Genomic DNA, 23,556 nt, shown 5'->3' on the forward strand with positions numbered 1-23,556 from the left:
TATAGAGAGATACAGATAGATAGATGATAGATAGATAGATAACCAACAAAACATTTCTGTGGCCCACAGTCACCAGGTTTGTAACCCCTGCTCTATGTACTATGGAGTTCTACACACTTATTAAAAAGTGTGTTTAGGAGAACATTTAATGATGCGGGAATGTGAAAAGCTATTGTTAAGAGGGAAAAACCATAAACATGTACAGACTGTTCCATTTCTTTTTAAAGGGGTGGGTGGGGGCAGGGAAGGAATTTCTAACTGATTGTTCTTATTCCTTTTTGCCAATCTATATTTTCTACATCTTTCACAATGAAAATGTATAAATTTTGTAATAAGAAAGCAAAGTTATTTTTAATGTTTAATATATTATCATATGAGAAAAAGAAGGCTGAGCTTGGCTGACTACCCGATAAACAGAAAAGAAAATCCATATTCTATATGGATATATCCATGTAAGATAGTTCAGATCCTCATGTTCAAAATTATCAACTAATGGCCAAGAAAATGGTGATGGCTCCTGTCATAGGACTTTTCTGGAGTCATCATTATCACCATCATTGAAAATAGGTAATTTCTTACCTCTGAACATTGTACTGAATAACATGGAGAGTACTCTAAACTTTTGACCTACCTAATCTAAACTTATTCTAATAGGGGAGTGGTTTCAGGACAGGAATGGTCTTTTTAGTCCTGTGGATGAATTAGAGTATTTATCATATACATTACCCCCAAACTCAATGCTTTTACACTTCTCTGCTCACAACCTGTACTAAACCCTCAAGTATAGGGAAGGTAGGAGGGATGAAAAAAATGCTTAAGGAACCTGTATACTTCTGAGCTGTCAGACATTAGGACAAGGCTAATGTGTACACAATAAAACACATTTTTAAATATGGTTTAAAATTTCACCTTTTGGCATTCTGGAAAGTGGGGGATCACAGCACTCCATATGGAATCCTCTATCGCAGGAGTCACAGAAAAGCATATTATCCTGCAATATAACATATTAGAGACTAATTGAGACTGAAATCAACTGTAAAAGGCCACAAATTCTTATGTTATCCAATTAACAAAAATAAAATATAAGGAAGGAGCACCACGATCCCTGTTGAAATGTATTTAAACATTTAAAAATAGCAACAATCTATAAAAATGAAAAACCTTAACACTGAAAACTAACAATTTACCTGGAGACAGACTACTGAGAGCCATACTTACTGCATTTTTGCCTTGGATTCTACATGCACTGCATGTCTTGCATTCGATGCACTGCCACCTTAAGGCCTTTACGTTTGTTGTTAATTCAGGACAAAATTTCAAACAGGATGGGTGTCCTATAAGAATAAAAAGCAAATTGCTTTATGGGACTGGTGCCTTCAATTTTTTAAACTCCCGTTCCCTAATATTTAATAGATGGTGATGATGCCAGCCAAAGAACCTTAGGAACCTGAAAGTACAAAAAGATCAAAGAGGGAATTCCCTGGCAGTCTAATGGTTAGAACTCCGAGCTTCCATTGCAGGGGGCACAGGTTCGATTCCTGGTTGGGGAACTAAGATCCCCCGCAAGCTGCATAGTGAGGCCAGAAAACAAACAAAAAACCATATCAAAAAAAAATATATATATATATCAAAGAATCCAAATTACACTTTCCTTTCTGTCTCCCCCGGCCCACCCCCATATGTGAGAGAGTGACTGTACAAATGTTTTCCCTAAGAGAAATTTGGAAAATTTACGCCAATTCTAATCACAGGTGTTGGAGAACTTGAAGATAACGTATGCTCAAGATCATGTTCTCATGCCTGTGCCTTCTGTTAAATCTCTTGACCTCGCCCTCTTCATCGATCACCATCTACTCCGAAGTTTTTTGGCTTGCCAGCCTGCGAGGAGAGTGCCGAAGTTCAAACAATTCCTGCTCTCTGAGTATAATGAAATCTTAAAACAACAGTTAACTAACTAAAAATCTGCGGCTGCTTAACATAATACAACAAACAAATGGAAAAAAGAAAAAAAAATCCAATAGCATACAAAGAATGTCCCATTGCTGGGATACACAAAGAAGAAACTATTGCCATCTTGCCCCTGGGACGCTGAACTTAAAATCTGTAAGTAGGAGTAGAAACAGTGAATTTGGAAGTTGCAAGATCCAGGCTAAATGGAATATGCCAAGAAACATACCCTTAGCAAGCGTTCCCCCATTTTTCTGAGTGTTCAGCTTTTCTGCACTGTTTTGTTTGTTTGTTTGTTTGTGGTTTTTTTGCGGTATGTGGGCCTCTCACTGTTGTGGCCTCTCCCATTGCGGAGCACAGGCTCCGAACGCGCAGGCTCAGAGGCCATCTGCACTGTTTTGGACACACTTTTCATCTAGCAGCTCTCACCTCACAGAGGAAAACTGGAGACCCAGAGGGGCAACGCCATTCAAGGAAGCCAGCCAGGCTACGCTGAATAATAGATTGCTCCAAAAGGTTTGGGGAGTGTGAGCCTAGACTCTTTGGAAGGCAGTTCAGTTTAAAATTTGATGGTCTTTTATCACATAAACCTAAGATCTCCAAATTTGATTTTACTTTTCTAAATCTGGTCTTAAAACAGTAAGAACGTTAGTAAATTCCATGTGAAAGAACTTATTACCAAGCTGCAAAAGAAACCTGAGGGGTAATAAAAAAAAAAAAAAAGCAGATCCTGAAATTTCAAAACTGTTTTATAATTTCCTGACTTTGGCAGGCTCATTGTTTAAATATGTAGTTTGGGTTGCTGCCAAAAAGGTCCTCCTCCCTAAAGCTTAACAGGTGCTTCATGAAATTCCACCCACCAGGAGACTTGGCTTTTTGAAGTAAAAACATTCAAAATCAATCATCAATACTGTTAATAAAAGCACACTATTACTGAGTTAAAAAAAAAAATCTAAACATCTGTATTTAAGATGTTGAGCAAATAAAATGTTGTCATAGGATTACGACCTCAGGCAGGAGAGACACCCAGGCAGATGCATTTAACCTATGACACTATTCTTTTACAAGGGCTTCTCTCATTCAAATGAATGTCGGGGGGGGGGGGGAAGAGTTTAAATATATAAAAATGGTTATCAATCACCTCTGTCTGCTCAGGAACAGCAAAGACAGCTTGCTTTTTGACTTTAAGAAGTACACTCTGAAGGGGGAGGGGAAGTTCTACTTTGATCAGGTTTTTCCCCTCCCCTTAGGTAGGAAGGGGGGTAAAAACTCAAGTTTTAAAGAACAGCAATTTAAATTCCACCCTTAAAATGGGTCCCATCAGCTTAAAAGTATACCATTTACTTCTCTTTTTTTCTCCCTTTTTATTACTTCCTGTAAGTCATACATCACCAGCACATATGACCTCAATTTCATGCACTAAATTTTTCTCTATATCAAAATCTGCTTCTGTACTTTATAGCTCAACATCCAGCAACTAAGGTAATTCACATCGTATTATATAGCTCAGTATTTATTCTCGCAGATATCCTATGAAAAGTACTTCTTAATAATTAATTGTACCTTTTGAAAGTTAATGGATTTCAGCCACTTTTAATCAAGAGCAAGGAATATGTTTCCTCTTATTGCTTTCTCTCAAAGTAATATTATATCTCAACTACTACCACTTAAGCTACCCTATCAAATTCTAAAATCTTCAGCCTATCTTTTCTTTAGGCAGCAATCTTACCTTTATTTAGCTCAAGAGAATTGGCCATAGATCCCTTCCAGCTCTAAATTTCTATGATTCTGTAAAGGATGCTGAGAGATGAAGAAACATTTCCTCTTTACTTTCTCACGGCCAACTTTAAAATAACACAAAAGACTGTAACTGAATCTTGACATACTACTACACAATCTATAATAATTAGATAAAGGACAACAATACTATTGATAATGCAAGTCCTTACCTCCCATTTAGCCATTCCATAAATTCAACAGTTCCCCCTAAAATTTGGGTTCTCTCTGATGACACAATTCAGGGCGGTTTACCCTTCTGGAGTTTGTTTTATTTTTGTGGTTTGCAATTTATCTGATTTGAGAACATAATATATATATTCATTCACTCATTCATTCCTATTACCAGCACATACTAAGCACTGGTAGCTTATAACAGTTTTATCTAGCAAAACCAGAGGCGTATTGTTTAAAATTAAACAAGTACCAGTGAGACCACAAACCAGTAGAAATGATTTTTGGAGTAAGTACTATGGGAGAAAAAAAAACATGGGCTCTGTAGTAGACAGAATAATGCCCCCCAAAGATATCTATACTGTAATCCCTATAACTTGCCAATATAGTACCTGACATGGCAAAAGGGGCTTTGCAGACGTGACTAAGGGTACAGGCCTTGAGATGGGGAGACTATCCTGAATTATCTGGGTAGGCCCAATCTAATCACGAGTACTTAAAAGCAGAGAATCTTCCAGCTGGGTTAGTAAGATGAGATGAAACGAGGAGGAGGAGAGGTTCAAAATAGCAGAAGGACTCCACCCAGTGTGGGGGAAGCCACACACAAGCCAAGGAATATGGGTGTCCATTAGAAGCAGGGAATGCCGTTCACCTGACAGCAAGAAAATGGGGATCTCGGTCCTGCATACGCAAGGAACTGAATTCTGTCAACAATTTTGTGGCAACGTGTTATAGCAGCAACGGAAAACTATGAAAGATTCAAGACACTCGGTCCCTCGGATTGGCTATCTGACCAACCATCTGTCCATCTGAGACACAGTGAGGAAAAAGACAGACATTTCAGATCACACAGTCCACCAGGAAAGACAACCATTAGACAAGAATTAGGATGGGGTGGCTTGGAGATATGGGTAAATCTAGCAGGAGGTTAGAGGCAGGCCTTCCTAAAGAAGAGACCCAAAGGATGAGTGGGAACAGATGGGACCAGAGGGGGGAGCAGGGTGGGAGAAGACGGCATGTGCAGAGGGAGAGGAGAACACGGTGACATTCAAGAAGAGGAAAGAGGTTTGATATAACTAGTGTGAAGGGGATGGTGATGTGCAAAGGGGTCAACAGGAGCCCAATCCAGAAGAGTGTTTTGGGCTTGGATTTTTCCTAAGGTTAACTGGAGGACACTAAAAAATTCTGTAATTAGATTTACAATTTTAAAAAGTAAGTTAGGCTTAAGTATGGAAAATGGATAAGGGGAAAGAGGGTAAATATTAAAGTTAGGTTATTACAATAGCAGCTCTGAGCAGGTCTGGTGCGGGTTATGGATATACTGAGGATGTAGGATACATATTAGGACATAAAACCAATGCATTTTTGGTGATTTCTTGCTATGAGAGAATAGGATAGAGGAGGGCTTGTAGAACTGAATGAGTAGCTGGTGGGATGCCATTTGCTGAAATGGGAAATCCCTGAGGAGAAGCAGGATGTTGTCTGTTTGCTAAGATTTCTTTTTTTATTGTGGTGGTTGTATTTTGGGGGGAAGGAGCAGTGTAAGGTTCATCAGCTGCTTTGGATATTATCTCTGAGGAGCCTGCAGGGTGTCAAGTGGAGAAGTTCTGGAGGCATTTTTATCTAATGGTCTGGAACTCAAGAGAAGCTATGAAGCACAGTGAGGAAACACAGGGCCAAGGACAGAATCCTGAAGAAACTATGAGGGGATGAAGAGAGGCCAAGGAGCTCACAAAAGATCTGAAAGAAGTGGTAGAGAGAAAACACAGAGAATATGAAATCACGGAAGCCAAAGGATGAGAACATTTCAAGGAAAAATATTCTCAACAAGTCAAGTATGGCTGAGAGGAATATCTGGTGTGGACTGAAAGATGTCCATTAGATTGTGACCAAAACTTAGAAGGCACCTTTAGATTTTGCTACATGGAGGTCACTGTTAATCATACCAGCATAAGTTTAGTGAAGTAACAGGCCTGAACAAGGCTTCTGCTTCCTGTTACTCTGCTTGGATGGTCAATCCAGCTTTGGGCTTGTGGAGGGTGGGGCTCACCAACCCTTCCTCCTCCATCCCTGTCTATTCCTCTTTGGAGTCCATCTTGAGGTTTCTTTCTAGTCAAGGGTCTCCTTCTAAACCTAATTATTTCTGTATCTACTCAGTGTGAAACTGGATGACTAACCAACAAATCCCTGGGGCATTTTCTCACAGTAACCTTAAGAAACTAGTGATTTTAAAAATACACACACACACACACACACACTATACACACACTGGTATACCGGTATATTACACCAACAAGCTCAGTCTGGGAACAGAAGGCAGGCAAGTTTTGTTTAGGGTTAACATACAAATAAAGACGAGCCCAGGAGAGACTTCAGGTCTCCTGAGGGTGGGCTGACATTGGACCCTGTGGCTCTGGCTCCCTTTACTGTACAAAGGTGATATTCCATCTCTCCCAGCTGCATCACAGCAGCCTTGCTGTCTCCAGTGTCAATGAGCTTCCACTTAGAATGATGCTATAATTTTGAACTGTGCACTTATCTTAGATTTGCTAATTTGAAAACACACATGCACACAACTCATCTGTAAGTAAGATTTAACCACCCAGCAATCTGAGCAGCAGACACAAAATTTCATTTGGTATAATATCTAATACTTATGTGAAGCTAATTAAAGATAATTTGGTCTTAATGAGGCAAAGAGAATATAACAGTGTTAATTTCAAAGTAGGCTGATCCATGAAAGTCAAGTAAAATCACTTCCTAGTCCCAACATTTCCATAGACCTGAAGACTACGTAATGAGTCCCACATTCATTTTAGTGCTTCGAATAATCTTTCATCTTTGGGTAATGTTTTATAGTTACTGATAATCTTCATAGCATTATCTCACTGGATCCTCACAACAGCCCTGTGGATGTGGGGTGCAGACGTCACCCTCTGAATTTCACAGATGTCTAAAGTTACAGTTCCATAGCCAGCAAGCAAAGAGGACTGGAACACCACATTTGGGTCTCCTTGTACTATGTACCTCACTTCACATTTTTACTACCTGCAAACTTGAATTATTTTTTTCAAAAGAACTTCCAGCAGGAAAAGCATAGTTAAAGAATATACTGCCCATTTGCAGCACTGAGCCATCTTTAAAAACACAGAAATTTCTAATTGGCTTTACTTTATGATGTAAGCAGAAGGAAACACTTATTACTCAGGTCTATGAAATCTAAGCAGAGTCTAAATGTGATATCATACAAATGGTACTTCAGATAGAGGTGACTAAAAACCTACAGGAACATATGGGAAACACATTTAAGAGTGATCCTCCTTATGGGCTGCCATCTATATTTCCTTTTTTGGGTTTTATACTGCTATGGGTATTTTTTTCACAGAAACATCTTACATTAGGGATTCCTTTGATCATTACAAACAGTCTCAATGCAATCCCAGAACCAGTGGACTCTCTTGAGTGTTAGACAGTGGCCACTTCCATGAGGCCAACCAGGGCTACCAGCCACTCTGTAATTCCCACTTCCGAAACTGAACTGGACCATGACAATGGGGATCTCACCATTACTGGAGGACACCATTGAGCCAGCGGTGTCTAGCCTATTTTATTCTTTTTCCTTTATAATCACCAACCTGTCACAACAGAGCATTATAACTACAAAATCCCTCCAAGCTCTCTAAGAAGAACCATATTTTATTTTGGTCCTTCTATTTCAAGACTAGCAAATTGCAAAGTCCACTCATATACTAGATGAAGTAAATGTCTACAGTGCATCTCCCTGAGTTTGGAAAAAAAATTTTTTTTGGGGGGAGAAACTAAACTAGCTAAATCCAGACTGGCACAGTACACTCAAGGGAAGATTAAGTGAACCTTAACACTAGAGCCAGATCACACTGTGGAGTCCAGAGAAGTACTCCGAGCCCGTCCTCTACCCTAAACAAAGGGACATGATGACCCCAGGGCTTGAATTTCTGCCACGACCCATATCTCAACTCCAAAGCCTCTAGCTCATTCTACCTGAAGGGAGGAGGCTCACAAAATGACTCTGGATAGAAGCCTTCTAGATAGCATCCGCAATCCATTCTTCTCCATTTGTTAACACATTCTTGGCCGGAGACATATTTCGGCCACAGGCGTTAGTTTCTGCAAAAATCCCCCAGTCAATAATGTGTTAAAAAAGAAAATAAGAGATCATTTTTGAAAAGAGAAAACATAACACTACACCTATACACCCTGGAAAAGTAAGAAACTTCAGGGGGAAAAATATTTCAGTGACCTCCAAGTATAAAGGAAATCAAACCTCTCCTTTGGCAGGTCTTCCATCTGGGAAAGACGAAGGGAGATTGGTTACATCAGAAGATCTAAGATCTACCTGTTTAGAATTACAAGCCTTTATACCCTGTGAAAGAGGCCTTGAAGTTATGATCTAGGAGATAATGATCTCTTATCAGCTCAAGTAAGTGTATCACCAGAGGTAAGGAAATATATGAAGGGAACTTTTCTTTCCAGATTTAAGTATGTCTTTAATCTGTCTAGGCGCCCAGATAAATAGATACTCAAGAAATGAAACAGTTAAGGGTGTTTTTAAAGTACCACCTTAAAAATCACAAAGGGTAAACCCTAGACAAGAGAACACCACTAAATTTATCAGGCAGTTACACAAAACAATAATTCATTCAGAATGAGCCTCGTGGGAAAACCCAAAAGATAACTACAGAGTCAGAACTGATGAGTGAGGCACTACCTCACCAGGATAAAACAAGGAGATTGCAGGAGTGAAATTTATTAACCTGAACATACAGATAATGTTTCCATGCCCTTTTGTCACTAGCTATGATACCATGGGCAGGTGAAAGAGTTTTAATGAATCTGTAAAGCCCATCAAAAAGACTGTCAGAAAGCATTTCTCAAGCAGAGTTTGAAATGTCTTATTTCCAAGGCTCTCTCCTCTTAGTCAGGTTCTGAGAGCTGCAGAACCACTCAGGGCCTATCAAGTTAAACCTTCACAGGAGGAGGAAGAATCATCACACAACAGTGCCATTCGTCAGTGTGAAACATTTCCTCTATCCAACCAACAAGCAGCTGTCATAAATGATAAGATTTTAAATTACTTGCAGCAATCAAGAAAAATATCAAACATGCCAAACAACAACAAAAATCCCACAACTGCTGGCATTTATAACACACTTACCAGAGTTGTTGCAGACCTTATGTTAGGCTATTTACTTGTGTTCTCTCCTTTAACTTCCATACAACCCAAGAGGTAGGTGCCACCATTATCTCTAGTTTTCTAATAAGGAAACTGAGGCTCAGAATGGTTAAGTAACTCATTCAAGGCAGAGGAGCTGTGGCTGCCTTTCTACTTTGCTCTTAACCACTATACTAAACTGACTTCCTAAATGAGAGTATGCTATTGTGTTTTGCAGATTTGTTGATGTTTTTAAAGAATTAACTGTAACCAGAGAAATACTTGGTAATTAATTTTAAGATAACATTTTGGGGAGAAAAGTTTCAGTAGGCTGGGAGAAGAAAATTTAAAGATTAACACAGAGATTAATTTTTAAAAACCCAATAACTGCTACTCACTCTGTTGAGAGAGATACGTATGGAGACACACACACACACACACACGCACACGTGTATGTGTGTGTGTATACATACATACATATAACCATATATATCTCACCTGGGCAACTTATCACCTGCTTAACAGGAAGGAAGATTGGCTGGTAAGACAAATTCTTTTAGTGTAAGCACAATTTGAGTTTTTTGGGTTTTTTTGCGGTACACGGGCCTCTCACTGCTGTGGCCTCTCCCGCTGCGGAGCACAGGCTCCGGACTTGCAGGCCCAGCGGCCATGGCTCACGGGCCCAGCCGCTCCGCAGCACGTGGGATCTTCCCGGACCGGGGCACGAACCCGCGTCCCCTGCATCGGCAGGCGGACTCCCAACCACTGCGCCACCAGGGAAGCCCAATTTGAGTTTTAATTTCCATTATAAAAGTGGAGGTGCGGTCTTAAAATCCTATGCTGAGAAAAAGCGGTGACAGCAACCTTGAAAGCTCTTTGGGTATTGCAATTTGCCAAAGGCCCAGTGTCCCTACCCAGCAATTCCTTGATTGCAACATCACCTTCTGCATAGACCACCCTTTTCCTTTCTTATCCTGGGCAATATAAATTTCTTTCATGCCTGATGACTTCTGGATTCTATCAATGTGGTTTCCAGAATACTGTCCATCCCTTTCCAGCTGTCACACAGAGCTGGGCTGTAATATTATATTTCACCAGTAGGTGTCAGGACCTGAAACACTATGTATTCCAACTGAAACGTCTTAAATTGAGACTTCAGGTTATAGAAAACTAGTGATTCTAGGTGCATTCAGCATGAAAGTTTAGAATTCTCTACCTTGAATTTACCTGCAATGTAGAATAGTCCAAGTTGAATTATTAATGCTGGTATGAAATCAAGCTTAATTTAAAAGATGAATATACGGGCCTCCCTCGTGGTGCAGTGGTTAAGAATCCGCCTGCCAATGCAAGGGACATGGGTTCAAGCCCTGGTCTGGGAAGATCCCATATGCTGCGGAGCAACTAAGCCTGTGAGCCACGACTACTGAGCCTGCACTCTAGAGCCCTCAAGCCACAACTACTGAGCCCGTGTGCTCAGAGCCCATGCTCCACAAGAGAAGCCACTGCAATGAGAAGCCCGCGTACCACAAAAAAACTAGAGAAAGACCCAACGCAGCCAGAAATAAATAAATAAATAATTTTTTAAAGCTTTTTAAAAAAATTTTATTTATTTTATTTTATGACATATGGTTTATGTCAGTGTTAATATACTCACACTTCCCCCCCACCTGCATTTACTTTTTAAATTTAAAGCTTACTCTATTATCAAATATTGCTTTAAATAACAAACTTTTTTTCGATAGAGAGAAATCGCATGTAGCTATAATGGGGAGTCATTGTACACACATACACAAAATACCAACTTACCACTACTGCCACAATCTGCACAGGAGAGGAGTTCTTCTGGTTTCTTTTCACGATTAGATTCTTTTGTCCCCAGACAGAAGCTGCATATTGGAATGGGATCGGCACGGGGCTACGAAAAAAATTAAAATGAAAAAACACTGTTAGTTTTCCATTTCAAAATTTAAAACAAAACATTAAAATCAAAAGCTTCTTACATATTTCTTTACCAAAGAAAAACTGCTGAAATAAGGTATTCATATCAACATTTTCTGCTAATAAAAAACCCCTCGAATTATTTGACACTAAAGTATTGCCAGAATAATGCATTTATGTGTAATGTATAAGAGTCAGAAGTAATTTTCATTAACCCAATGAAATCTAAAACCTTTATATATTACACTACCTTCCTGAAATAAACATTAAGAATTCATTTGAAGTCTCAATTGTTCCCGTAATCTATATGCCTACTATAAATTGATTCACCTATTCAGTATTACAGTCTATGAGTATCTTCTAGTCAGACCAGATTGTTTAATTAAACTTTATCAAATGTTTTAGTACAGGTTACTATTATGCATCAATTAAATATTTGACATAAAATACTGGTATGTTAAAAGGTGACATAGTAACAGCATTAGAACTAAGCAAGAACTTTAAAATTCTATGGGATCACTTGAGATGATCAAAAGACCATTAACAAGACCTTTCTGGCACCAAGGTCTTCAAAAGTAAACCACACCATGCCACACAAAGGAGACAAACTCTCAATCTCTGACATTCCCACTTTCAATAAAAGAAAGAACAAAACATTTGTCTAACCCCCAGCACCCCTTTAACTCTCACTATGGAAATTGCTTCTAACAATGTATAAATCTGCATACATTTTAGTGCCTCCATTGTTATTTATGAGTACCAGCAACACTAGTATTCCCATCCAAATGAAGAGTTGACTGTGTCTACAGATCTGGTCACATTATTTTGAACAGCCAAACTGTATGAAAACTAAAATTTTATTTCATATTCCAAGCTTCACACATGTTGTCTGCTAGCCATCTGAATGTAACTATAATGTATTTATATTTGAATCTCATGAATCAAAAATTTAGGGCAAGAAAGCTTAGTATAATCACAAATTTTTTTAATGTAAATTAAAAACAAGATTTTGCTAGGCCTAACTTTCTAAATATACATCAGCGTAAAATAAACCTCATTTGTTCAGCCACTCTGTTCCAAACGCCTGATACATTGCCTGATGCACAGCAGGCACTCAAAATGTATTTGCTAACTATATAAAAATATATTTGAATATAAATGAAAGAAACATATGCTAGTTTAAAAACACTTATCTCTAAAATAATATTTCAAATGGTAATAATGATTCCAACAAACGTTCAATGTGACATGTCATCAAAAACCAGAATTCACCTTATGACCAAGCATTTGCAAAACTGTTCGTTATGACTGTTAATTTCATCTTACAATATAAGTGTTCATTATCTTGCCCTATTTTTCGGTTTAATTTGTTCTTTTAATATGCACAGGTTTCACTTTCTGAGGTAACTATGCAAATGCGTTTTTGTAGCCCCAGTTAAAAAGCAGAGTATAAAACACTGTATTAGAAAAACCAAAAAAGACAAGCTACAACAAACTGGTCACTGACTCCTGCCACCATTTTTTAAATGCCAGATAATCAGCACTGCATAATTATGGATCCATAGTTATTACTCACAACTGCTCAACTGCAGCACCTCGGGAACACTTTTGTTCCTTTAAATAGCAATTAAAAGAACAATCTGGTTTTCAAGTGACAACATTCCCCTGATAGATTCTAGCTAAAACCCAGTCCTTATACTAATGGGATTGCTGCTTTCATTTGATATAACAATGCTCAAGCCATTGCTGCCATCCTTGCACTGATAAATAATTTACAAAATGTCACATATCATTCATGCAGTGAAACCAATCCAAATCTGCAATCCCATTTTTCCTTCCCAGATGAATTTTTAGCTGTAAGAAAGACATGGCCATCAGCCAGCATTCATGCTCATTTTTCGTTTTTAACTAAAGGTAACACAAAGGACAAAGGTTGCTAGTAGTTCATGGCCAGAAAGACCGATGTCCCACACTCTGCTCAATAATAGAAAGCATAGATGATATCACTTCACGCCACACTCAAGCAAGCCCCACCATGCTGATGTATGCTCACAACCATTTATTTTAGGGATAACTGTCTCACAATACTCTATAAAACCACTACATTATACAGAAATGTCTGCCCTGCTGAATTATTGATAATTCAAAGCACTTTTTGCTAACCTCAGTATAGCGGAGTCTAATTAACTTTAAAAAGCTGTCACTTGTATGAAATGAAACTTTTACAGTAATGCACGTAAATGGGTCACAGAATTATTATGATTCACTATTCTCGATCAGACTACACATAAACTGTTTCAAAAAATAATCCCTGGTAATAGATTAAAATGGATTGCAGTCAGAAAGAGGTCTGAATCAATGGCAACTCAATTCTATATAAATCCACTACTGACAAATCATATTTAAGAGGTCTGAAAATGGAACCAAACATCTCCCAGTTCTGAATTCCTTTCTTTGAAATTTCACACCACCACCTAACCTGTTGATCACATTTTCTTATCAACATGCCTGAATACTTCAGTCTGATCTTGAGAACGAACACTCACGGACAGGTTTAAACTCTGCAAACTGCTCGGGAAGCATTTCTTCCTCACCTCCCATGTGATGGTCCTGGGGCAGCTACTAGGCTAGAGGCCACTCATACACTAGCTCATTTAATCATCTTAACAATCCTGCCAGGAATGTATATTATTATGCCCATTATAGGAAAGAAATTGAGGCTCCGAGAAGTGAGGTAACTTTTCTAAAGTTGCAGAGGTTCAAGTGTGGAGCTGGGATTCAAACACAAGTGTGTCTTCTTCGGTAAAGCCCATTTCTCACCTTTACTACCTCCCCTCCTTATCTCTCCTCAAGAAAAACCAATGTTTAAAAATTATTTTCCATCAGCAGTAATAACTCTAATGTGCTCATAATCTCTGCCATCCAATTTCTCCCATGACCAATGGCATACGTTTTGTAAACTATTAAAAAAGCAACCTTTAATATGCTATAGATTATTTATTGATTACAATGGGGAAATGGTACCTTTACAATGGAAAAGTCTGGTAGACAAACCCTTAACTGAGCAATCGAACCTATCAGCCATTATGGGACAAACTGACATGAGATGCCTCCCAAGCATGGTGCTGAAGGACTCAGCACTGCCTATGCAGTGTTCTTACTGGAAACATTTAGCCTCAATCTAATCATAAGGAGACAATCAGGCAAATCCAAATTTAGGGACATGCTGGCCTGGACTCTTCAAAAACTGTTGATGCCATGTAAGACCCAAAAAAGAGCAGAACCAATTTAGGCGATTAAAGTGGTGGGAAAACTAAATACAATTTGCAATCTTTGCTTGGATTTCGAATTTTTAAAAAATAACTCACGGCTGTAAAGAACACTATTTGGATAATTAGGGTAACATGCACTAAATAGCAGACAACACATAAACTAGACTGTGATTACATAAGAATTGTCTTAGGAGTTATGTGCTGAAATATTTTGGGGTAAAGTGTCATGATGTCTGTAACTTGAGCTCAAATGATGCAGGGGGAAAAATCTATGTGTATTACTAGTGTATGTGTGTGCAGAGAGGAAGAGAGAAAGCAAATGTGGCAAATGTTAACGGCTGGTGAATCTATATAAAGGTACTTGGATGTTCATGACATTATCCGTTCAATTGTCTAATTATTTGTTTCAATGTTTACAAGTTTCCAAGCAAAAAGCTGGGGGCACTTTCAAAAAAAAGATACAGAATGAGTTATTATATAGTTGGATTACAACATTTCTAAAGTAAAGTATCTCAATCCAATTACTGCTTCACAGGAAATACAGAGGACAGAGGAACATGTCAATCTACACAGCAGAGGGATGCAAGTACCAAAACTCTTGAAGACAAATGACCCAGTTTCTTCAACAAGTAAATTAAAAGGGTGAAAGAATGAGTGAGGGAGACAGAAACAGATATGGAAGAAGAACCAATAGATTAAGAGATTTAAAAGGCTTATCAGCCAATTACAACATATAGTCCTTATCTTGATTATGATTCGAATAAACTGTAAAACAAAACAAAATGACCTACTGAAGCAACTTGGGGCTGGTTGGCTGGGAAGAGACTGTTGGGAGGGGACAAGCAGGGTGTCTTCATCCAGGGGTAGGGGTTAGATTTGTTCTCCATGCCTCCATGCCCCAATGAGTCATCTTAGACTCCAACTTTCCAACAGAGCTGTCCAGCAACGAAATGAAATTTTTTCTTGCTTCTTTATTTTACTTTTTACACTGGTAAAATGTGTGTGTGTACGTGTGTATGTATGTGTATGTATGTGTGTGTATATATATATAACATAAAATTCACCATGTTAATCATTTTTAAGTACACAGTTCAGTGGCGTTAAGTATGTTCACAATGTTGTACAACCACCATTGATCTCCAGAACTTTTTCATCTTCCCAAACTGATACTCTGTCCCCATTAAATACTAACTTCCCATTCCCCCAGGCCCCAGGCAACCGCCCTTCTGCTTTCTGTCTCCATGAGTTTGAGTAACCTAGGTACCTCATAAGTGAACTCACACAGTCTTTGTAATCAGAAGCCATGGAGATACTGCATGGACCCTATCAGGATGGCGAGGATGCCACAGTGGACAAAGGAGCCTCCCGCGAGTTGGGATCTGGGACCTTTTCAAAGGTCCTTTCCAGATCAAATAGTTTAATGGTTCCATGGCTGGATAATTTCTAAGGCCCTTCCCAACTCAGCTCTAATTTTTCATTGCTTCTATTATACTTTTTTAAAAAGAGATTTTAAAAGCCTTCAGGACACTTGATATCAAAATAAGACAGCCTTTTCTGAGGAAACATTCTTAAATCCAAGACAACACATCTTTGATAAGTTTTATATTTACATACGGTTACTTTTATTTCTACCCTGAAGGAAAAAAAGATGCTTGTTAGTCTTGTTAGTCTGAGAAACTGGAAAAAAAAGGAACGGAGGGAGGGAGGGAGGGAGGAAGGGAGGAAGTTCATGCACAGATCAGAGCCATGGGCATCCAGGCTCACATCCTCTTCCTGACAAAGACACCAAAAGGGGTTTTGCCTCCACGGTCTCCACTCACAATGATCAGAGACACAGCCCTCTCTTTCCATAATCCCTTAAGGATTCTTCTGGAGTCATCTACAAAATTTCCTGAATCTACTTATAAAACATACCATTTTAGTAATTCCAAGTGTTGGAAACAATTCAGCATTTTTCATTCATATATTCACACTTGTATCATGGAAAGACCTGAATTTAAATTCTGTTCTCTGAGCCTTGGGTTCCCTCTTTTGTGAAAGGGCACAATAGCGTCCACCTTGTCTTGCTCCAGGGTTGCTAAAGTTCCCATGTGAGTGAGTGTGTGAAGCACTTTTGTAAACTATAAGGTTCTATTCAAACATTGTTAACAATTATTGCAAAATTCACTCTGGCTATAAAAACAAACAGGGCAAACAAACAACTTCAAGTCCTTAATAAACATCAGTGCAAATAATTTGTTCTGGAGTTTAGAATTACTCTATAAAAGATGGATGTTGTGAGCCCCCATGAAAAGTATTCATCTTAGAGGATTTTTTTGTTTTTTGTTTTTAATGGATTAATCAGGGAGTACAGGAACAGCGTAGAAAATGCTCAACTGAGAGTCAAGAGGACTGTAACTAATTTAATAAAAGGAAAGCTTCAAAGGAAAAGCAAAGAAAAAGATGTCAAAGCAAGAAAAGCACAAACAACTATAAAATCTTAAACTAATAATACCACAAAAGCAAACAAAGATGAATATAAATCCTGTACACCCCAGTATCAAACAGTTCATCTTTAGAGAATGTTCTCTACACTTTAGCTCAGACAACTCAATTCAATAACTCCACAACAAGCTGTATGGAAGGGCTGTTTTAAGACTCTGCTGTATTTATCTCTTTAATTTATACCCTCTTATCGTCTCACACTGAAATTTGAAGTCGAGGTACTACTTTCCTTTACCAAAATGCTTTTCTCAAGTGTCTCACTTGTGCCGAACACAAACCCTGTGAAATAGGCTTGGTGGCTCTTTCTGTCTCCGTGTCACAGGTAAGTTAAATGCCTCCCTATGGTCACAAAGCTATAAAGACAGAGGGAGCCCAGCCTGCTGACTCTAAGCTCTTAGCTGTTTCGCTTCCCATGGCTGCTCCCTCATTTCCTTTGGAGCTGGATTCACGTTATCACCTATCAGAAAGGCTATCCCTGACCACTCTCTCTAAAACAGCACTCCACCAGCACCTCTGGATCCTCCATGCCTTGCTGTATCTTTCTGCATAGCACTCATCACTATCTGACATATGATGTATCATTCATCTATTTTGTTTCACTTACTAAACATTAAGAGAGCAGAGATTAGTTGTTGTAGCTCCAGTCTCAAAGTACATTCATGGAATAAATGAATGAACAAATGAACAGACTGCTTTCAGGTTTGGAACTGGCTCCTCCGGTTCAACAGGTCCCAAAATACTGACTACTGTTCTTTATTTTAATGTATATTTTTAATGACTACAATATGAAGCAACCATGGCAAGGTGGGTCCCATCACTATCTAATCTGAATGCTTTTTTCCTACTCTGACCATTTATAATGAATGGCACTTATGTTTGTACATAATTGTACTTCCATGGGTCTAATCTGACAAGATAGAACCAAAATTTTAAAATCAGCTGGGAGGAAAATTGCCTCACCACTCCCACAAGTATTAACTATTGGGACTCACTCACTAATAGCCACTATAGGTTGTATGCAAGATAGCTTTGGGGCCACGCCCAGCTGCCAGTACCTAACTGTGACCACCGTCCCCTTTGCCTCTCAAGAAATAACACAATAAAAATTTAAAAAAAGAAATCAAGAAAGATGAATACACTGCAGTGAGAGTAACAAAATTATAAAAAAGCATCTATCTGTTCAATCTATTTAACAAATATTTTATAAACTTTGGTGTTTTATTATTGGTAATGAATTATTTTCCAGACTGTACAACAGATAGCACTGGGACAACAGAGGTTGAAACTGTTCATGTTGTTTTAGGTAACATACTTTTTTTTTTTTTAGCCACCTCAGCACTATACTTGACACTTATCTAATAAAGAGCTAGACTTCATTTCTTGCCACTTAACCCACTTATTCAACTGATATATGTCTGAACAGATGAAGCCCACTCCTAATTAGGATATGGATCATGCACACTCAGGATTTTCCTTTACAGCAATCTGCTTAAGCTGTGGTCTTGGGAAATAAACTAACTCTAAAAGTAGAGTATATTCCTGTGATAATCTAAACCATTTTGTATTTTAAGAGCATTATCTTGTCCCCGTCAGCATGTGCTGTAACAGTGGTCAGTGCAGCCATCCCTCTGCAAGGTTTGGTGAGCAGCATGCCCTCACAGCAGTCCCGGGGCTACTTCAGATCCTTCAGGCACAACAGAACTCTGTTCACAGCATGTCTACTGCCATTTTCTCTACACTCATGTACCCTTTTGCTTTATTCTAAGGCAATTCTTGCACTTCTGTCATGAATCTTGACCTGAATAGATGCCTAAATAATTTCTTCTGGAAGATAATTGGAGATATACTTATTACAAGACTTTTCATAGCAACAATTTTACCCTAATTTTCCTCTGGCCATATAGGTTTTATTGTATCACCTCCCCTGCTCATTATACTTCTCTGTGGGTGATTGGTTCTGTGAGGGAGCACTATATCATCCCCACTGGCTCTAAATTGAGTTTCTGTTATTACTCAGGGCAAAAGGATTTATTATTGCTAATGTATGGAGATCTTGAATGTGACTGCTGTATTTTACCTCCTTGTCACAGTCAAGGGAGTTTTCTGTATTTTAAGAGTGATAACGAGTAAATTAAATCTAATAAAAATATTTAAAAGCATCCCTACACATATCCATAAATACATCACTTCTTTTTTAAGGAATCACTTAGAAACAAAACCAATATCAATGACCACATACGGATAAATTCCCACAATCAAAGGCTGATTCAGAAGTATAAAATTATAAAAAGCTTAGCCACAGAGGAATAAGAAGAGGAGAGAAGGGAAGACTTTCTAAGCACATCAGTCACAATAGTTATCACATGTGTGGAGCTAACTGAAATGCTCACACTGTATCCTGTTGTCTAGAACTTGTTCTAATTAGGCAGGTGTGCCATTTATAAGAGTGCTGATTAAGGAAAGGGATTCTATTGGAAGGAAACAAATCTAATCCTGCACACTGCATTTAACAATAGCATCTCATTTGTTCTTTTTTTGGGGGGGGGAGTAAATAAATGAGGCCTACAAGTTGGTGGGAGGGGGGAGAAGGTAGGACAATGAAACAACTGCCTTCCCCAGGGTCTTTAAATTCTTATCTGGGCAGAGACTTGGCTTTGAAGATTTCGTCTGAAAGTCTCTCCTACACCCCTACCATTAGAAACTGCAGATATTGCATTTATCTTCTTAAGAGGGATCAAAGTCTGATTCAACACCGCTGGAAATTCAACACATGGTTATAGGAAGTCAGCTTAGGATTTACAAACTATTCTCTTCAGCAAGTATGTCATAATATTAGCAATATAATATAAACGCTACCCTATATTTTGAAAAATGGAATTTTAAAGTCAATTCATATTCAAGTATCACAAATCTTTAATAGTTTCTCTTTTTTTTAAAATTTTTTTTGCGGTACGCGGGCCTCTCACTGTTGTGGCCTCTCCCATTGTGGAGCACAGGCTCCCGACGCGCAGGCTCAGCGGCTCACGGGCCCAGCCGCTCCGCGGCATTGTGGGATCTTCCCAGACCAGGGCACGAACCCATGTCCCCTGCAACGGCAGGCGGACTCTCAACCACTGCGCCACCAGGGAAGCCCTAGACTTCTTTTTTAAGAGCAATTTTAAGTTCACAGGAAAACTGAGAGGAAGGTACAGAAATTTCCCACATGCCCCCCGCCCCCACAGGTGCACAGCCTCCCTCATTAACAACATTCCCCCACCAGACTCATACATTTGTTACAACTGATGACCCTACACTGACACATCATTATCACCCAAAGTCCATCCAAAGATTACATTAGGGTTCCCTCTTTGTGTTGTACATTCTATGGGTTTGGACAAATTTATGATGACATGTATCTACCACTGTAGTATCATACAGAGTATTTTACTGCCCCCCAAAACCCTTGCGCTCTGCCTATTCGTCTCTCCCTCCCTCCTCTAATCCGTTAACCGCTAATTTTTTTTTACTGTATCCATAGTTTTGCTCTTTCCAGAGTGTCATATATTAGTTGGAATCATACAGTGGCTTGCTCAGTTGCCCCAAGGCATCCGTTTTAATCTAGATGGTGCCTACATACAACTCCACCTAGGCAAGATGTGAACATAAACATTCTCATTACCAGTTCAACCAAGAGAAACCTGAATTAACTGCTCAGAGACACAGGCAACTGAATTGATTGTAATTAGATACAAACAGGGAAGTAGAATGAAAAGATGAGGCATAGGTAGATGGATATTAACAAGCTAGAAAAGTCACATGGTAGTCACTTTCTCAATAAGATTACCATCACCACCACCATCCCCTCCAACAATGTCCTGTCTTCACAGAGATTTACATGGTAGTTGAGATGCTAGGCACTATTCAACAAGTTACTAATATTTACTCAGCACCCAAGTATGCCAATAGAATACAACTGGTACTCCAAGCGCTTGTCCTCACAGAACCAATAAAAGTAGTGTGATTCCATTATCACACTTAATTTGCGATTGCCCGGTGGGCACATTAAACCCACTGGTGGGTAGAATTTCCATGCCCCTGGCTTTTCTGCTTTTGTTTTCTTCACTTTCAGAGTACCTTTGACCCCTTCAATTACAGTAGTCCTAAGACGTAGGAAAGGAGGATGGTAATTACTACCTGAATGTCAAGAGCTCTGACCTTGTTTTTTGGACTCTGCCCTAAACCTCTTTGTGGTGGAAGTTCTAGATCCACTAATGCTTTAGGCCAGGCACCAACCCAGCACTTACAGGTATATTATCAGTGAAAGTCTGCTCTCTGGTCCTTTAGCATCACTGCAGGCTATGTAGGGAGGGCACAAAACATAAACCCCTCCCCTGTCAATGCAAACTACAGCAAGGCCAGGAAGAGAAACACCAGAGTGACAGGCTTTACCCCAGGGCAAGGATTTTTAAGCTTCCCTAGAACTTCAAGAGTCTACAGAAACCTACTAAAGGGTATACAGTAGGTTGAAGAAAGCTCTTTATTTTTGTGAAATCAATTTTTTTTTGCATATTTTAGGTCAAAGCTTAGTACACTATGAGCTCTTTGAAGGAGATCCTTGTTTGCTTTATCTTAGCAAGAACTATACCCACTGTAGCTATTTGATAAATATTTGTTGAATATATAAATGTAACATTATTTCTCATACATGGTTCTTTCTCATCATTTTCTAAATTACATTCTTATTTTAGTATATAAATGGTAAATAGAGAAATAATAATAAAACAGCGCATTATATGAGGAAAAATAAACACTTTAAATGTTTGTCCATTTAGAACCTTCATATCACATCCACCCACTTACATTTTTTAAACTGTAAGATACACGTAACATAAAATGTACCATTTTAACTGTTTTTAAATGTATGGTTCAATGTAAAGTATATTCGCAACATTGTACAACTAAGTTCAGATATATTTTTATATACAATGATACAGTTCAGAGAGTTCTGAAAACACCCCTTCACTCATGTAACCCATATTGCTATCAAGATATAGAGCATTCCATAACCCCAGAAAGTTCTCTCCTGTTCCTTCCCAGTCAACCCCTTCCCACTCTCCTTCCCAAGCAACCACTATTCTTTTTTTTTTTTGCGGTACGCGGGCCTCTCACTGTTTTGGCCTCTCCCGTTGCGGAGCACAGGCTCCAGACGCGCAGGCTCAGCGGCCATGGCTCATGGGCCTAGCCGCTCCGCGGCATGTGGGATCCTCCCAGACCAGGGCACGAACCCGTGTCCCCTGCATTGGCAGGCAGATTTTTAACCACTGCGCCACCAGGGAAGCCCCCTCAACCACTATTCTTTTTTTTTTTTTTTTTTTTTTGCTGTACGCAGGCCTCTCACCATTGTGGCCTCTGCCATTGCGGAGCACAGGCTCCGGACACGCAGGCCCAGCGGCCATGGCTCACGGGCCCAGCCGCTCCGTGGCACGTGGGATCTTCCCAGACCGGGGTATGAACCCGTGTCCCCTGCATCAGCAGGCGGACTCCCAACCACTGCGCCACCAGGGAAGCCCTCAACCACTATTCTTGATTTCTACCTCCACAGTTTGGATTGGCCTGTTCTAAAACTTCATATGAATGGAAGCAGACACTGAGTTCTTTTGTGTAGGGTTTCTTTTACTAACCGTATTATCATATTCATTCATACCGTCGCATATATCAGCAATTCATTTCTTTTTATTACCGAGTAGTATTTTATTGTAAAATATACAAAAATTTATTTATTTTCTCTATAGTTGATCAACATTTAAGTCTTCTTCAGTTTAGAGCTAAAATGAATAAAACTGTTCTGAACATTCTTGTTTAAGTATTTTTGTTAGGTGTTTTCATCTCTTTTGAGTAAATACCTAGGAGTGGAAATGCAGGGTCATAAGGTAGGCAGATGGTTAATTTTATTATTAGAAACCTCTAGTTTGAATAATTAAGAAAAATGCTAATTAGCAATACCAGGAAGTAAGCAGGGGATACTACTACAAATCTTGAAGACATTAAAATGATGGGAAATATTATGAACAGCTTTATGCCAATAAATTAGACAACTTAGTAAAATGGACTTCGCTGATAGACTAAACCAACAAAACTAACACCAGAAGAAATAGAAAATGTGAATAACTTTAAATCCATTAAAGAAAATGATTCATAACTTAAAACCTCCACACAACAGACCCCAGCTTTGCTGGTGAATTCTTTCAAAGATTAAGAAGACTACAATACCAATCTTTTTTTTTTTTTTCCGATACCAATCTTAAATGATCAACTTCAAAAAACAAAAGAAGAAATATTTCCCTGCTCATTTTATGAGGCCAGCATAATTCTGATATCAAAATCGGATAAAAGCATTACAAAAAAAGTAAGTTAAAAGAACAACCAATATCCCACATGAACATAAACCCTCATCTGTTTTTCTTCTTCTTAAATCTTACTTAAAAAAAAAACTTTACTGAGGTGCAATTTACAATAATAATATGTACCCTTTTAAAGTTTGGACAAATATACATATCCGCATAATTATCACAACAATTAAGAAACAGAACCCTCAAAAAGTTCCCTCAAGCCCTTTTGCAGTTCCATTTCCTTTGCAGACCGGGCAACTATTGATCGGCTTTCTATCATTACAGATTATTTTGCCTGCTCTAGAATTTCACATATGAAATCACACAGTATGTACTCTTTTGTGACTTCCTTATGCTTAGCATGTTTGTGAGATTCATCCATGGTGTTGCATGTATGAACAGTTTA

The 23,556-nt window shown here is 38.8% G+C and overlaps 1 protein-coding gene across 6 annotated transcripts in view; it reads right to left on the minus strand.

Moving 5' to 3' along the window:
• Nucleotides 1–23,556, minus strand: part of KAT6B (lysine acetyltransferase 6B) — a 195,391-nt gene that overhangs the window by 55,415 nt on the left and 116,420 nt on the right. For all 6 annotated transcript variants that reach the window (XM_027129789.1, XM_027129788.1, XM_027129790.1 and 3 more), the window contains exons 4-6: nt 10,895–11,003; nt 1,219–1,334; nt 910–991 (exon numbers count right to left, since the gene is read on the minus strand). In XM_027129789.1, coding sequence (XP_026985590.1) covers nt 910–991; nt 1,219–1,334; nt 10,895–11,003 — 307 coding nt within the window. The remainder of the gene's footprint in view (nt 1–909; nt 992–1,218; nt 1,335–10,894; nt 11,004–23,556) is intronic.

This window comes from Aethalodelphis obliquidens, unplaced genomic scaffold (assembly GCF_003676395.1).
Source record: "Aethalodelphis obliquidens isolate GAN/ISIS:26980383/991018 unplaced genomic scaffold, ASM367639v1 scaffold37, whole genome shotgun sequence".
Taxonomy (NCBI): Eukaryota; Metazoa; Chordata; class Mammalia; order Artiodactyla; family Delphinidae; genus Aethalodelphis; species Aethalodelphis obliquidens.